The sequence below is a fragment of the Vicugna pacos genome, chromosome 14 (assembly GCF_048564905.1).
Source record: "Vicugna pacos chromosome 14, VicPac4, whole genome shotgun sequence".
Classification (NCBI taxonomy): domain Eukaryota; kingdom Metazoa; phylum Chordata; class Mammalia; order Artiodactyla; family Camelidae; genus Vicugna; species Vicugna pacos.
Window position 1 is genome coordinate 13,892,080 of NC_133000.1, and position 16,923 is coordinate 13,909,002.

The following is a 16,923-nucleotide window of genomic DNA, read 5'->3' on the forward strand; positions in this document are numbered from 1 at the left end:
ATTCTGAGTTTTCCTCTTTTTGCTAATCTGTATTTTCTGATTTTTCTGCAATGACTATGCATTGTTCGGGCAATAATTATTTTAAAATTAAGAAAAATGGAAGCAGTTCTTATTTGGGGTCCATCTGCTGGAAGATGCACATGCAAGCTCTCCCAGCACACGTGGAAGGAAGAACAGAAATTCAAAACCCGGACTGCCCTCCATTGAAGATATATATACATTTCCCTGATGATTTGGTTTGTTTTATGTCAACTGTTGGGTTTGCAACAGTATATCAAACAACATCAATAGTATTAATAAGTCCTTTGGAATCTGAGGAGGTAGAGAATGAATAAGACTGGTGATAATTGTAAACTAAGATACTTAAGATACCGGCCATGTTGGACTCTAAAAACCATATTACCACCTCTAACTAACTTTGTCTGGAAGGCGATATTCTAATTTAGAGAAAACCAGTGACTTTTCTTTAGGTGCTTTTACTGCAAATAGGAGTGCGAAGCTGGGAATGGAATAGGCGGATTTTTTAGTTTTTTGCAAACCTGTGTATATTGCCAACTTCATACTGATCACAAAATTAAGCCAATTCAGTGGCTGATATTGTTCTTCACAAGGATTAATGAAAGGATTTGCGTTCTGCCTAGAACTTACGGAATACGATTCTGAAAGATATTTGTTCTGAAAATCTTAATGGGGAAAGTATCATACACAGGAGAAAAAAATGAAAGCTGTGACATTTATAAATGAGTCACAGTGAAACTGGCTTCTACCACCTCTTCCAAACTACTAATCTTCCTTTATTGGATGCATGAAAAATGGCTCTAAAGTGAGCAAACTCAGTCAGTAAGTTCTTGTCTCCTCCAATAAGAACAGAAAGAAACTAATATTTCAGATCCTGAGTCTGGAGTTAGCTCTCAGGTATGGGGACGCAGATCGTCTACATTCAAATACTCTCCGTCAGTGATGAACTCACAGTATGCGATCATGTCTTTTCAATGTGCTTTTAAAGCGCCTTCCATTTGTTTATTAATTAAGTCATGATGGGCTTATCTTTCCTTCCACACTGAGGGGAAGGCATAGATGTGGCCAAAGACAAAATCAAAACGTATTATGCTTGAGTTTCCTGAAATAGCAAGGGGATGATGACTCTACTGAGAAATGAAAGGGAAAAGTCAGCATTTATGCAGAAAGATGCACCTGTGAGAAAAGGCACCTTGGGAAGGGATGAGACACCCTCCTGTCCAAGCAGCGAGACAAAACAGTCAAGCCCCATGGGGGATCTAGACAGCCTTGCAATTAACCAAGACACCCTGATTTTCTTATGTAAAACACACCTGCAATCCACCTGACCCTTCTTCCTCGAGATACGAGTGTGTCTAGGGGCCCACAGCACCAGCTGGGCCTCTCCGAGGCTGCCCTCAGGGGCAAGTCACAGACACGATGGCCCCAGGAAAGCGGGCGGCGGGGGGGAAGAACTGCACTGGACCTACAGCCTGCGGACGCTCGGGGCCAGCAGGGAGAGCGCAGGGGGGACACAGGAAAGCCACCTGAGCCGCTGGAAGGGCTGAGCAGGAAGCTGGGGAAAGAAAGGGAAGAAGCAGGAGGGCAGGAATCCGAGGTCTGGGTGAGCGAGCCAGACTCAGTGACTCCCGCCTACCCAGGATGTGTCTTTTTTGCACAGCTCGGTCAGTGCTCCTGGGCTCAGATGAGTAGAACACATGGCCATCTCTCCCTAATTTCAGACACAGAGAATTCCTCAGGGCATTGCCAAGCACTCTGTCTCTTCAACGGATCTTTTACCACGTGGGCTTTGAAAAGTCCAAAGATGCGCAAAACTGCAAGGCATTCCTGCTGTCACGGGCAGGTTCCTAGGACCAGGTGAAGAGTGAATGATTCTCCTTGAGTTTCAAGAAGAAACAGTCTTAGGGCACAAATTAGGAGGACAAATAGAGAAGGCTCTTGGACAAGAGCCTCAAACAGAGAGAACTAGTTAGTTCTTTGACCACCTCCTACTGGCATTATCCTGGAGTGTTACACTGCCCTGAAAATACCATCGTTTAGCTCCCAGCATCTTCTAAGAGGAATTCTCCAAGTATGATTACAATCTCTATTTGAATGGAAATATTTAATCACACATCATGGGAATTTCATCGGCGTTACATGGTGCCGTTGATTTTTTTTTTCCTCCCAGCATAACTGTTTCCCTTCTATCCATTTAAAAAATTTCCCCTTTTTATTGAAATCACATAAGAATGCAAATTGTACACAGTAGCTTGATGATCTTCTAGCCAGGTTTCTGGAAAAACAACCTAAAATCCTGAGGGTACAAATTAAATTCAGTTTCCTAAGGAAGTGGTATGATTTACTGAGCTCTCCCGAGTGCTAACAGTGTGTTGAAAAATCTCTGTGCCCATCAACCTAAAAAAGACACACGGGCCAGTCACAACTAGAATATTCGTCCACACAAAACTGAAACACCCGCGAAAGAAGCCCCCTCAGCCACTCCCCTGAGTTGAAAGTGACGTTGGACACAGTCAGTGGAAAGGTAATTCTTTAATCTGTGAGGTCGAGGAGAAACAGGATGCTCTCATGCGCTCCCTCATCAACTTCTTTGAGGGGAAGGGGATTAAAAATCAGCATCCCCTCACCACAATGTCTCTCCCACCACTGCCTTACAGGCAGCTCACAGTGCAGAAGCCCAGATTAATCCTGAGGAGCCCTCACTTCGAGATTCATGCTACAGGCCACCAGAGTGGATGCTCCCCTCCAGACTCTTATTCTGGGACAATGAAAAAAGGTACAGATTCCTTGATTCTTCACTCCTTTCCTCCCTCCTGTCTTCTCTCTTTTTAGAGGCGTTTCTAAGACATTCACATCTTAGCATCCCAGAGGCCCTTAGAAGTCACCCAGCCCGATCACCTCATTCTATAGAGGGGGAAACTGAGGCTCAGAGAGGATAAATGACTTGCCCAAGAGCACACAGCTAACTCACGGTGGAACCAGGACTAGGACCTCAGTCACCTGAACCCCACTCCACTGCTCTGGTCCTTTCTCTTGGTGATGACCTTTCCTCTTCTGCCATCAGGGGCAGGCAGAGTGAGGAAGCAGAGAAAAAAGACAACTAAATAGAATGGTGTTCTTAGAAGACGCTCTCCTGATAATTCCAGGAAGGAAGAAAACCAACTGTGGACAGACAGACCTTAACCTCAGCTCACTCCTAGGAAGCATTTATGCCCCTGCGAACTCAAGAACAAACAGGTAAAGGAGCATCAGGTGAATGTTCAGCAAGAACCACTCACAGACATAGTAAAGTCCACTTCCTAAAAGTGAATGGTTAGAGCCAATGCTCAAATCCCAACCAGGAATCATTCAGAAATGAGCCATCCAGTGGCGAGAGGCTGCCCAACGGCAGTGGAATGACAGGGAGACGCAGCAGCTGCTTCTGGGACTGACTCGTGGGAACTGGGACTGACCGGTCAGCCCTCTGGGCCCTGCTGATCACACAGAGGGCAGAGGCACCAAGCTGGCTGTGACAGGGAGAGTGACCTGGAGCTGAACCACTCTCCAGGATAAATAGGAAACCCATTAACCTTCTTTCTACTCAGTCCCCTGAGTGTGATTATCTAGTTTGTGGGGAAATGCTATTTTTAAAATCTACTTGGAAAATACTTTTTATTATTTGTAGCACCGTTGAATCTATGTTTTAAAGGATAGATTTAAGATTCTAGCCTTAAAATTTTTTTTTCTTTTCCAAAGGGTCTACTCTGTTCCCTTCACCTGATTGCTTAAGGGGCCTTATCCTGAGTGTGGAAAGGCAGTTCAGGGAATATACAGGGAAAAAACAGCCAGAGGCCCACCAGTATCCACTAATCCATTTTAATCTCCCAGAACAAGGATGTGATGGCTGTGGCAGAGGCAGCCATTTTGTAACTTTGAGGCAACTCTGAGGACAGAAGCCAGAAGCCGAGGACTGTGTAGCAGACCCACACTGCTTCCTCTGGACTTTTTTTTTTCTTTAATGTTATAGGAAAACAAACACTTATCTGTTTAAGTCATTATTTTTATCTATTATTGATAGTCAAGTACATTGCATAATTGAAATACGGCACACACACATCCCCTTACTTACCAAGAGGTCCCAACACTGAAGAATGGGGCAGGAATCGCCAGATATTTAAAAAGAAAAGGAAGAGCAACAAAAGGCTATTGATCCCAGTTGCACTAAGGGAAATTCCAACTGAGAGACCGCAATTAAAATAACGGAGAGAAAAACATCCCAAACCAAATTACCGTTTCACTGACAAGAGAGGTGCTTTGTTGTGACCCAAAGGACTGATTTCAGAGCTACAAATTGAGCTAAAGCTTCAGGCAAGTATTTTATAAAAATCATTCTTAAAGAAATGTAGCCTCTGGGCAAAACTAAGTGGAATAAAAATGGCGGCACAGAGAGAGTGAGTTAGAGAGAGCTTTCTTTGATTTTAGGGAGGCCGAAGCTTCGGGAGTGAATGCAAATCACCAGAGCATTATTCTCATTATTACTAATGGTTCTTAATAACTAAGGGGCGATTTGGGGTCTCCAGTTGGCTGAAATGATCAGAAATTGCTCACTGCAGTTATACTAATAACTAAATATAATTTGACACTAAATTACCATCCCAGATACACAGCTTTCTGCACAGTCTCTTATTGCAAAGGAAAACGAAGCCAGAACATCAATAAATAGAATAATCCAATTAAGTGTCTTTCCATTTGGGAACTATTCAGAACTGAGAGTTTAACTGGATAGTGAGACAGGACAAAACAATTCACTATTTACTGATTCAAAAAAATCAGGGCTTTTTTGTAAGACAACTTTTGGTTATTTTAAAGTAAGCATTTTATCAATCTGAGTGCCTTTGTCGTGATCTCAATCACTGTAAATTGTTCCTAGATACAAGGCCTGATTTCCTATAAACAGATTGCCTTATAATTTAATATTTAATACAGATAACTTCTTCTATGTTCAGAGTTATATCTATAAACATATTCTCATTTTAACCATACATAATAATCACCTATGATATCTGCCTGCAGGTACAGAAATCCAAGGAGGAAAATCTGCTCAAGGAGTTGGGGTCACCTCATGGATCCAATGAATGTGCTCTGAGCAGTTAGCCTGCAGGCAGCATGTATTTGACACACATGTGTTGAATGAATAAGTGACCTCAGCTTCTTCAGAAAAGGTGTTTTCGAAGCACGTGTGTTAATAAAGCCTGACCTAGTTCCTCTAGGCTGAGTTTCCACAGGGAAAGTAGTGGCACATCTAGCCCTGAAATCAAAGGCACAATCAAATTCTCCAAGAAAAGCCTCCACTTTCAGAGTCAGAGGATCCTGTATCACATTGTTTGGCAAGGATGTCTTTGGTGATTCTTACTATCAAAGCAGGGCTTACATAGATGGCCTTCTCTGTGTATGCAGATGCCCACCTGACCCCTGGGGTTTGTGAAGATTAAGGCTGAAGGACATTTAAGCCATACTTACTGCTGGTGGAGGACATGTGGCTGTAGTCGGACCTGAAACACAAAACCTTAGCATTAGTAGGTTAGTAGATTATTCTTCTCTAATCAACTGATTTCTTCAAGCTAGAATTTTAAACCATCAGTGGTAAGTAGCATTTAACTGGTTAAAAAAAAATGCCACAAATCAGAAACTACCATGCTGAGGATTGTTTTGTGCAAAATCAAGTCATATCTAAATTTGAAAGCAAAACTTGAAAGGCATTTTAGAAATCAGGGGTCCTTTCTATGGGCTCTGTGAATCTCCCAGATGGGACACCAGATGGGTCCTGAACCATCTAAATTTACTGGCAAATTTTTGAATGGAACCTTATTTTTCCAGGGAAAAGGCTCAAAGTTTTCAACAGATTCTCAGAAGGGTTCACGACTCCCCAAAAGGTGAAACCACTGCACTTGAGCACCCTTCGAATGTGAGCACCTCCCCCCGCCCCCACCGCGGGGAAATGTTTCTTTGCTGAAGTAAGCTGAGGCAAGGCAGATCCTAGGGAGTGAGAGGGAACCCTGGGTATAAGGGCTTCCACCTCCGAGGTCTGGCTGACCATCAGGAAACACAGAGACACAAGGATGGTCAATTTCAGTTCCATCTGGGGAGAAATCCTGCTAGGTGTTAGAGTAACAGGTTGTGGGCTATGATCTGGAAAGGGAAAAGGCAGGGTAAGGGCCTGAGTGAAACCACCCATCAGTTTCTACGCTGAAAAATCAGCTGCTGGCATTCAGCCCCTGTGAGAACGGGAATCTCGCCAAGGACCTGCTGCTTATTCTCTCCTATGTTTCTGCTCTACTTGTGTGGTTCTTCACCGTCCCTTTCTGGCAACGTCCTTGGTATAGAAGCTACTGGTTTTCTCCCCTCAGAGTCCTCGAGTCATTCTTGGTAGGAAATTAATCTCTCAGGCATAGAGGGGTTTATTCTGCCAAAGTAGTAGTTATGGGATGTAGTTACACAAACAAAGTGGTTAATGATGTTCAGTTTTATAGGTATACACTCCTTTTATTTACTTAGTCTCCTGTTGCCTTTCTTGAATCATCCAGTTTTTACTCCATTGGGTTTCTTACCACAATAAAGAGGTATATACAAAACTTCTGCCAAAACTTGTCAAAAGCATGCCTCTCACTAGTTAAAATAACCTGCATCTCTCACACGAAACAGTGCACCGGCTTGTCAGCAGAAGAACAAAATGGAAGAAAAACACCATGTGGTTTTCTCTTTTCAAATGAAATATTTTAGTAGTCCTAGAATCACAGAATTTTAAGACTAGAAAGAATAGCAACTAGCAACATTTGCATATCCCTTTACGTATTACAAACTGCATCTACCAAGATCTAATCCATTTTTTTATATCATTGATTAGGAAACTGAAGTGATAATATATGTAAGGAAACCAGGGGGTGAGGAATGAAAAGGGCTTGAACTAGGCGTGTAAGGCGGTGGCAAGGACGGTGGTAGAAGGCAGAATGGATGGGCTAGGGTCTGGAGATGTGCTGGCTAAGGGAAAAGGAGAGGAGAGGGAGAAAGAGGGGAGTCAGAGATCAGAAACATTCTGAAACACAGGATTTGTAATCCCAGCACTGGTGCATTAAACCCTTCCTGGAACCAGGCAGGACATATGCAAACTCGAGGCCAGTACTAAGAAATGTTAACTCTATATAAATGCAACAAATACTCAACCAATATCCACTGTGGTAGATGCAATAGCAAAACAATTCCATTACAATAAGATCATCTTAAGATGGCCAGGCTTCAAAGGAATTTCATGACAATTCAAACAAAACATTCAATAAGAATGTGCAATCATATTTATTTTATTAATAAAATGTTGTCAGTATTTTCAGCTAGGGTTTTCCAAATTCCTTTGAAGCATATGGGTTTCACATATGCATACATTTTAAGATCTGTATGCAGATGGATACGTATGTAGAATGAAATATACATTTGAAACACATGTCGAGAATCTTAAAGTGCAACGGTAGTATTTCAGGACAGGTGCTAGCATAACGAATACCCCTGCTATGAATCTCTCCATACTTCTGGTGACGAAAGGCCTGCCCAAGGCAGGCATGCCAAACGGTCAGACTTCTGAGTCACTCTCGCCCTACTCCTGTTCCTTCCCCATACAGCAGCCAATCTTTGCAAAGCCCAAATCTGATCATGTTGCTTTCTGGATGAAGCTCAAGCTGGACAGCGCACAATGTAAACCCCTTTTCTGTGATTGATGGCCTCTGCCGATCTCCACAGTCTCATCCATCACCCCAACTTCCACCCCTGTCCACCACCAAAACAGAAATCAAACAGAAGGGAAAGTCCCCTAAAATCTCACACTACTCCCCAGCCTCTGGTTCTTGTGATGTAATTTGTACCCAGTTGCCATAATGACATAGAGACAATTTTAAACTGCTCTTTTCACTAAAGTCCATCCTAAAACGCTGCTACATAGGTCCTGTTATTTAATTTTTGATAAAGTGATGTACAATAATTTAGTCAACCATTTCCCTTTTGTCATCTATACGATTGTTTCTGATTGTTCACTTTTGCAAAGCACACAGCAATGAAATATTTAATAAATACAGCTTGATATTTCATTTCCTTAGAAAAATTATCATGATGGGGAATAGGGACTGAGTCAAGGTATGAACACTTTTATAGCTCTTAAAATACATTCCAAAGAACCCCAAAAGGTTATTTACTAGAAATATGGCCAGTGACAGACAAACTGCAAAGCCTGAAACAATTTTGCGCATGAATAGGCTCAATTTCAGATACTGACTATGGTTCTCTGGTGGGTGTGCACCTCCAGCTTTTTCAGGTAGAAAGAAGCAAGCAGTGGGGTACCTGCCTTGGGAATCTTGTTTATTGATCTCACATCCTAAGAATTTATCCAGCTGGCTCTCCATAAGACCTTCAACTTGGCCAGAATGAAGCATGAAAGGCGAATCCATGAATTTTAGGATGAAAAATTTATGAACACATGATACAGGTGAGCAGAATACAAGGATTATATATTTCTACACACCTGACACAGATGGTAGACACATTTCCAAACATTGCATTTATTTAGTATCTGGGCCAATAATGAACAGGAAATAAGATGTGGTCCCTTGACTGTACTTTAATTACAATTATACATAAAGGATTAAATATAAAGGATTCTACACTTAAGATGGTTTACCACTGTCAGCAGCCTACTTGCCAATTTATATACATATATAATAGGTACCTTCCTAAATTCTCTTCTCCAGGCAAATATTAGTATAAGAATTGATCTTGGCATTTCTATAAAACAGCTCAGTGCACCATAGAACTCATCTGTTAACTCTCAGTCCACTGAACTGGCTGCCATGGTAATTTGGAGCTTTCCAGCTCCACCCTGAACACAAGATAATAGAGGACCTAATAGATCATCTTGTCATGTACGCAAGATTCCCCCATCTACCTTTCTTTAAACCTGTCCCATTAAAAATTGTATTCCACCTATTCCTTCCCATCCACCCATTCATAAGCTCTAGACCTGTGAATTGCTCGTTATCTCTAAAATCACACTGACGTATCTGTGGGAGGTCATTGAAAGATTAAGGGCATGGTATGACCCTATGTTTTCAGAAGCTCAGTGACAGCTGACACGGAAGCGGACATCCATTAATGCCAGATCAAACTGCTGAATGAAAAGAATCCATCAGCTATGGTCATGTTTCAAAGAGTGGCTCAGAGGCCAAGTCTGGGAGACAGCACTAAGGAGACCCCATAATAAGGCACGCATCTTAGCCTTTTGTTTGGGTTTTGTCCTTCTGTTAAGAGATTCTGTTTCTTGAAATAGTTGACTATGGTCAGTAGCCACCTTGCCAGTTTTTCTCTAACAGAAAGTACACAGAAGCACAAGGCTGGCTTTCCAGTGGATCTGCAAAATGAGTGTTTCAAAATTCATCACCACAGCAGAATACTAGTTTGCTTTCAGTCTTGGTCTATATTGGGGGCGGGGGGCGGGGCAGTGTCAGATAGCAAAGGTAGCACTTCAAGCAAAAGAAAACATCTGAGCAGAAAACAAGAATTAATGACAGGCCAATGGGTCCTTGAGAGGCAACTTCACTGGGCGAGGAACGTGCTAGAGACACAAGCTTCAATCTAGGCCACTGACCTAGTCAAGCACCCTCTGAACCTCCGTTTCCTTATCTGTATAATAATAATAATTACAATATTGAGACATGTCCTACAGTCTTCCAGGTGTTCTGAACAATGACTGAATTGCTTAAGGCACATGAAAACATTGGAGCCTCTACTGTGATGAGTCTAAGGAGCATATAAAGTGTATGATCTTGGGAGCACCCGGAGAGACACATTTTTTATTATATAAAACTCTAAGTTTACCATTTGGAGTGTTTTTCATGAGAAATAATAATGTACTGAGGGTTTACTGATGCCAGGCACTGTTCTCGGGGCTTTCAACGTACAGACATTTAATCCTTGCAACCACAACCACCCTAGGAAGTGGGTTCTATTATTGTTATCCCCATTTTACAGGGGAGAAAACTGAGGGCAGAGGGAGGTTAAGCAACTGGCTCAAGGTTCCACAATCCTTAAGTGGAGGAGCGAGAATTTGAAGAGCAGGCTGGCTCTTTAGCTTGTAACTTTCAGAGATCAGCACAGTCAGGGAGATCCATGAAGGTTCTTGGAACCATGTCTTTGATATGCTACTGAAAGGAGCCATAACCAACTCAAGCAATAACCCCAAATTCCTAGCTCCTCTGGTCTGTTCACACCAGCCCAGCAATAGTCCGTCTCCCCTAAACCTGGATGATCCCAATGACCCCCGCCCCTCTCTGCCTGCCCCTAGGTGGTTGAGCACTGCTGCAGAAAAATAAATAGCCAGGCAGCCGGTCTCTTCAGACACATAATCACTAATCTCAACTGGGTTTCCATTGCCCAACCAACCACGTCACGTGTCCATTCTCCCGGGGGAGGGCGCTGCGTGTGCACTGAATGGAAACCCATCTTCCCTTCTCTCCCATTGGTTGCAACAGGGGAGATGTCCCTCGTCTTTCCAATCCAATCTACCCACATGATCTGAAGTCCATCCACCGCCACCTCTTCAGGAAGCTGACATTACAGCTATCAGTTTTTCTCCTGTATGTTTATTCTTTTCTGCTTACAGAATCCTCTCTATGAGCATTTGTTGCCCACGTTTAGGAAACCCTTCCCTCAGCCCAATCTCCCCTCCAGCGGTGACCTCTCCTCACCCCTCCCTCTTCCAGACAGAGGGCTCCAGCTGCCTCCTCTTCCTCGTGGGGACCTGGCTTCCGCCTCCACCACTCCTGCGTCAGCTGCTCCTCTGCCTTCTCCTCACCATCTCCACTTAACCGCACCGTCCTCATCAGCACAGCTGACCTCTCTTTCCTTTCTTCCCTTGGCTTCCATTCCACGCCTACTTTTTCTCACACTCCTTTATCAGCTCTTCCTCCTTTACCTGACATTTCAATGTTGTACTTTCTCAAGGCTGGTCTTCAATAGTACCTGCTTCCCAGAGCTGCTGAAGGATGAAATGAGTAAATGAAATCTGTAACCACTGAGAACAGTGCCTGGCACATAGTAAATGCCAGGTATGAGTTTGCTATGAACTTTAGTTGATTTAATCCACTCCCAGGGCTCCAACTGCCATTTTCAGGCTGACAGTTTCCAAACGCAGTGCCATCCTGCAGCCCTCCTGTCTGACCTCCTCTCCAGGGAGACAGACTTGGCTGCTGACTCATCCTCTTCACTTGGCCACCTCCCAGTACCTCAGATGCAACGTGTTGAAAATGACACTGCTCATACCCTGTCCAAACCTCGTTTGGAGGGGATCACAGGCTACTTGGAGAATCTGATGAAAAACTAAGTCTCTTCTCATAAAACTTCACAAAGCACATCACTTTGCATACAACTTGAAGCAATCCACCGACCCAAAATTAAGGCTCCCTGCCTCAGCAGATGTGCCACTTGAGCTGACTCTTGAAAGAAGAGTCGACTTTCACCTGGTGGACAGGCAAGCCAGGTGCAGAAGGGCCTCACTGGCAAAGAGGGCAGGTTGACAATGGCGAGGAATCAGAAAAAAATTCCAGCCAATGTGGTTAGATACTGGGTGCAAAGATGCATCTAACCACAAGACCAAGTGACAAGGCCAAAAAGGAGGGGGTCCTCATAACACTGGGGCTTGTAGGTCATGCTAACCCCTTTGTACTTTGTAGGTGACAGAACCACTAAAGGTTTGCAAGGGGGAGAGACACAATCAGATTTGCATTTTAAAAATAGTAACACATACTGAGTGCTTTCTACACAATCTCGACAGGTAGCTATATGAAATCTGGACAGGGTAAGAGGGGGCAAGCTCTGAAAAGGCAGGGAAACTAAGGTTTGATAGTTTTAAAATAAGTAAACTCAACTTTAAGGGATATATGAATATGTGGCAAACACAAGACTAATAAGCATTCATTGAAATTATTTCATTTAAATACATGCCATGTGATTTTAGCTTAAGGATGCTACCTAGGCAGTAAGAATTCTTCAAACAACTCGGTCCTGTTAAACTACACACTTAGTGGCCGAGGCAGAGCCAGCAGCTCTGGTGTCAGTATGCTCAGCAAGCCCCTTCTAGAAGCCCTGGCAGCTGTCACGCTGTTGCTGGGATCCTGGGGTGATATCACTCCTGGCTCAGGGCTTCCTCTCCACTTCTCTAAGAGAAAGCCCTTGGAAAAAAAAGATCCGTTTCAGGTGAGCTCTGCATATTGCAAACCAACGGACCAGTTGGTGCTTTATTTAACGCAGCTGAAAATGAGCTGGTGAATTTTGCTTTCTTTCATTCACGGTCCAGCTAACTAAAGGTGGGGGCGGGGGGAAGCCAAGGATCTTCAGCTGAAGTTGATAAATGCCTCATATACAAAGTGCGGGAAAAAGCAAGGGAGGCCAGTATTTGGAATCAGGTTACTCCACCAGGATGTAGTTGGGTTCTGTAGTCAACCATTAATGATCACTAGGGTGGATAACAGGCAAAACTCACAGCAGGAAAAGTCCCAGATTTGGGATAGAGTGGGTCGGGGGCTGCAAAGAAGGGTGGGTTGGGCAGGCAGGAGGGGCTGCCTATGGAGCCCTTCTCTGGGTCAGGTCGGATCCTGGGTCCATTCTGGGCCTGGGCTCTCTTCCTGTCCTCACAGAGTTGCCGAATCCTGAGATTAGTCTCAATCTCCCCAACCTTCCAGGAACAAGGCTTTCTGTGGTCTGGGCACCTCCTCCCCTCCCCGCGGGGTACTGCAGATCGGAAAAGACACCCTTTCCTTCGGGTTTGGTACCAGCATCCTGGCTGTAGTGCTGACTCTGCACAGGGAAATCCTCTAGAGATAGGGCTGGGCGGAAGCCTTTACAATGACGTTCGTGTCCTGAAAGACATTCAGCCTTTGTCCCACTCGGGATAAGTGTTGGTGGGAGAGGGTTAATGAGTCTCCAAAGGTTTGGGCTAATTATTTGAGTCCGCTGAAGCAAAGAGGACATTTTAAAAAATAAGCAGAGCTAAATCATAGCACCATCTTCCTCCCACCTGTACCCAAGGCAACCGGTTCAGGCTGGGACAGGTGTATGCAGTGATGAGGGAGCTCCGCGGGGCAGAGGAGTTGGGGACGGGGTCTCGGCAAGCACAATAAAGTCATAAAATGATAAACGCCATCGTCTTAGACGACTTCTGAAAGACTTTTGGGTCTCGCGTATCCTACCCGCCTCACCGCTTCTCATCCCCAAACCCCGTCCCGGACTCCAGGGGGCCCCGGCGCTACGAGAAGTCCTCGCGGCAGGTGAAAACAAGCGCAAGAGCACCCCTCGCCTCTCGCGCAGGGAACTCCGGCGCTCCGCGCTCTCTCAGTGAGAACGGAGGGCAAGAGGGGCTGCGGTGGCGTGGGGCGTGTGGCTGTACTCGGAACCTTGAGTCCTTGCACTTTCCTGCCCTCCGGGGTGGGGCCCGCGCTGCCCCGGGCAGCCACGGACCACGCCGCTCTGCCCTCAGGGCCGGCCCAGGGGGGAGCGGGCTCGCCGCAGCCCCTCCGGCTTCCCCGGGGGACCCGGCAGGAGCAGCAGCCCCCGCGGCCGCGTCTCGCCGAAGCGGCTCCGGCTCCGCTGCGGGGTCCACGAAGGTCCCGGGCCGGGGAGGAGCCACCGCGCAACTCAGAGGGCACCCCCCCACCCCCCGCTCACTGCCCACTGCCCGACCCGGCCCGCGCGGCTCACCCTCCGGTCTCGGCGCCCGAGTCCACGCAGTCATCCTCCTCGCCGCCGCCCGCCTTGGGGTCCATGGCGCGCTCCCCGCCGCGCTCCGCTTGCGGCGGCCGGCGCGGCCCGGGGCGCGCTCCCTCCGGGCCGCTCAGCGCAGCTCCCTCGGAGCGTCTCCCGGCCGGGGCTCCCGCAAACAACTCTGGCGCCAGCCCGCGCCGCGCCCTCTCCTGGCCGCGCCGAGCCGGGCTACGGAGGCCGCTCCCGCCCCGCCCCGCCCCTCGCCGCTCGGCCGTGCGAGCGTGTGCGCGCGAGGGTTGCGCGTGAGCAAGAGGATGTGTGCACCGAGCGTGTGCGTGCAGGTGTGTGCACTTGAGCCAGGGTATGCGCGTGCGCAAGAGGGTGTTGCGCGGGGTGTGAGCGCGCGCGGGGTGTGTGTGCATGCGAGCGAGGCTAGGTGCACGCGCAAGAGGGTGTGTGCACCGGGTGTGAGCGTCTGCACGAGCTCGCGCGTGTCGCGCGCCTGTGTGTGTGGTGTGAGTGCATGAATGGGGAGGTCTCTGTGGTCTTTTGCGCCTGTGTTTGTGGTTTCATATGGGTGGGTGAGGTATGCTTTTGTAGGTGCACGCTTCTGGGTGTGTGCTGAGCGCGTGTTCCTGTCTGTGCTTTGTGACCTCATGTGATGTGTGAGTGAGCAAGCCCTCTCCTCTGGACCCACAGTCCTGGAATTCGGAATCCTAGGGATTGCCCGAGGTTCTTGACCCAGGCGTTATGAATCCCCAACCCCCATCCCCACCCCAAGAAACACCCGACAGCGCGATGAGAGCAAGAAGGAATCTGCTTCACTTCCAGTTTGAAGTGACCAGTTTGAACATCTAGGTGTTTTCTCAGGATCGCCCACGCTGAATTCATAATCACCTTTCTTAACACAGGTCTGAGTGGCTTCCTACCAGCAACCTGCCAGTTTACAATGCAGCAGTGTCATGCATTCATTTGCTATTTTAAAACATAGATTTAAAAATAACTTAAAAGACCATTGGAGGAACCTGCATTCAGGGGTTGTTGCAGTAAGGCGATAATGGGTGTTTGTAAAGTACCCCCCCTCAGTGCCTCTTGGTGGGTTAATGATCAACATTGGAGAGGCTCATCTCCCCTTAGTCGGTTGGGACCCGATGGAAGCTTTGGGGGAGGGAGGGTCAAAACAATTTGGATTTAATTCTGACAGCCCTGTTCAAGTCATTGGCAGAAACTCATTTCTACTTTTTTTTTTCACTTTTAAGGCAAATTATTAACTTTTTTGAGCCTTTATTTACTTATCTGTAAGATGGGGCTATTGATATCCACCCAATAGCCTGTTGTGAACTTAATGAGATCGTGTGTAAAAATGCTTAGCATTGGTCCTGATACCTGTTAAGCACCAGTCACAGCTATCATTACTTTAGAAGCATGAGTTAGCCACATTCTCAGTCTTGATTTACAAAGCAGTGACAAGTGATACGATGAAGGGGAATCTATTTTCTTTCCTCTCTCCCTCTCCCCTCCTTTATGTTCTTCCTTCCAATTTACTTACCTCAGCATCACTCCCTTTAATTCTTAATTAAATTACACAAAAGAGAAATCCAACTAAACAATGGAAGAATAGATGTGCAATTTCATCAAGAAAAAACACAGGTAAATATGCCAACCCCAAATCTTTACTGAATTGTCCTTACCAAGCATAAAATGCCTTGTATGCAAAACAGAAATGGAAATACTATACTCAATTTGTATTCATTCATTGAAAGAAAGAGGCATGCCAGTATTTCAAAGGAGGCTCCTCCCACCCTATGTACTGATTTCTGAAAGATTCTCAGACAAGGCAGAAAGAATGTTGTGAGAAATTTACAACATAGTGCTATTAATGACCATCTTAAATTTATCCATACACTTAATGACTGTTTAAACACCGACAGGAGGCTGAATTCTGGATATACAAATAAGGGAAAACAGCACGGGTATGATGCCTCCCTCCATGGAGCTTGTAATCCAAAAAGGAAGACTAATTAAGCAAGGAAATTATCTGTGTTAAAATATATATAAAACATAAGCAGAGTGAATGCTACAAGGAAAAGAATAGTGTGCTCTGAGAGAGAATGTAATTCAAGTTGGGATGTCAGGGAATGTTCTCTCAGGAAGGGATATTTAGCCTTCTTCTGCCTCAGGGCCTTTGCACTTGCTGTTCCTTCTCCCTGGAACAACTTCTCCTAGATTTTCTGCAAGACTCATGCCAGATGTCTTTCAGGACTCTGTTCAAATGGCCCTCATCAGAGAGTCCTTCCCAACTGAACCGTACCCTACTCTGTTATTTCCTATAACTCCACCAGCGCCTGACATATTAGAGGTTTATTTACTAATCGCCTGCTCTTCCCTCCCCCCCCCAACCCCTAGAATGCCAGCTCCGGGAGAGCAGGGACTCTGTTTTGCTCACTGCTGTATCCCCAGCACCTGGAATAGTCTCTGAAACAATAACTTTGTGTTGAGTGAATGAAAGGGAAGCAGCCCCAGCGTGGACAGGGGAGTGAGGAGAGCTTTCCTGGCAGAGAGACCAGCACGTGTGAGGCAGGACAGGGCACTGAGCCTTTGATTAGAGAGGGAAGGCAGGAAGGCTGGGGGCCAGAAGAACCCAAATGGCAAAGATGACAATAAGGCATTTCTACACCAATGTAACATCCCCAGAAAACCAATAGACCGTTACGGCCTATTTGAAAAGAGAAGGACAAATAATGTCAATGAAACCAGACTAAAGGGAGTGATGAAAGTGGCCAAGCAGGGAAGTGTGGTGACCATTCTGCATCTTGTTATCCTCACAGCCAGGAGGGGACCAACCTTCGCCTATTGTGTGTAGGGACAATTTGTATTTATCACCTCAGTTAATCCTCCACAAGGGTCTGTGAGGTAGGTTAGTGAGTTCAAATGCCTTGCCTCAGGCCACCCAGTGAGTGAGTGGAGGGGCCAGGTGGCCCGTTTAACGTGGATGGAGTCCTTGTCATCTACCTGGAGGGCTAATGGGTGAGCCAGTCGCACCCTCAGGAAGATGGCACTAAGGAAACGGGCAGAAAAGAAAGAGTGAAATTAGCATGGCCCTTAGAAAATGAGATGCTGCTTAAATTATTTGTC

The 16,923-nt window shown here is 45.9% G+C and overlaps 1 protein-coding gene across 2 annotated transcripts in view; it reads right to left on the minus strand.

Moving 5' to 3' along the window:
• The window catches only part of FAM124A (family with sequence similarity 124 member A), a 71,390-nt gene extending 57,426 nt beyond the window's left edge, over positions 1–13,964 (minus strand). Inside the window, exons 1-2 of one of the 2 annotated variants that reach the window (XM_072976203.1) lie at positions 13,786–13,964; positions 5,518–5,549 (exon numbers count right to left, since the gene is read on the minus strand). In XM_072976203.1, coding sequence (XP_072832304.1) covers positions 5,518–5,549; positions 13,786–13,850 — 97 coding nt within the window. In that variant the 5' untranslated portion in view covers positions 13,851–13,964. The remainder of the gene's footprint in view (positions 1–5,517; positions 5,550–13,785) is intronic. The other variant, XM_072976204.1, reaches the window with a different exon arrangement.
• Positions 13,965–16,923: the final 2,959 nt, after the last annotated feature.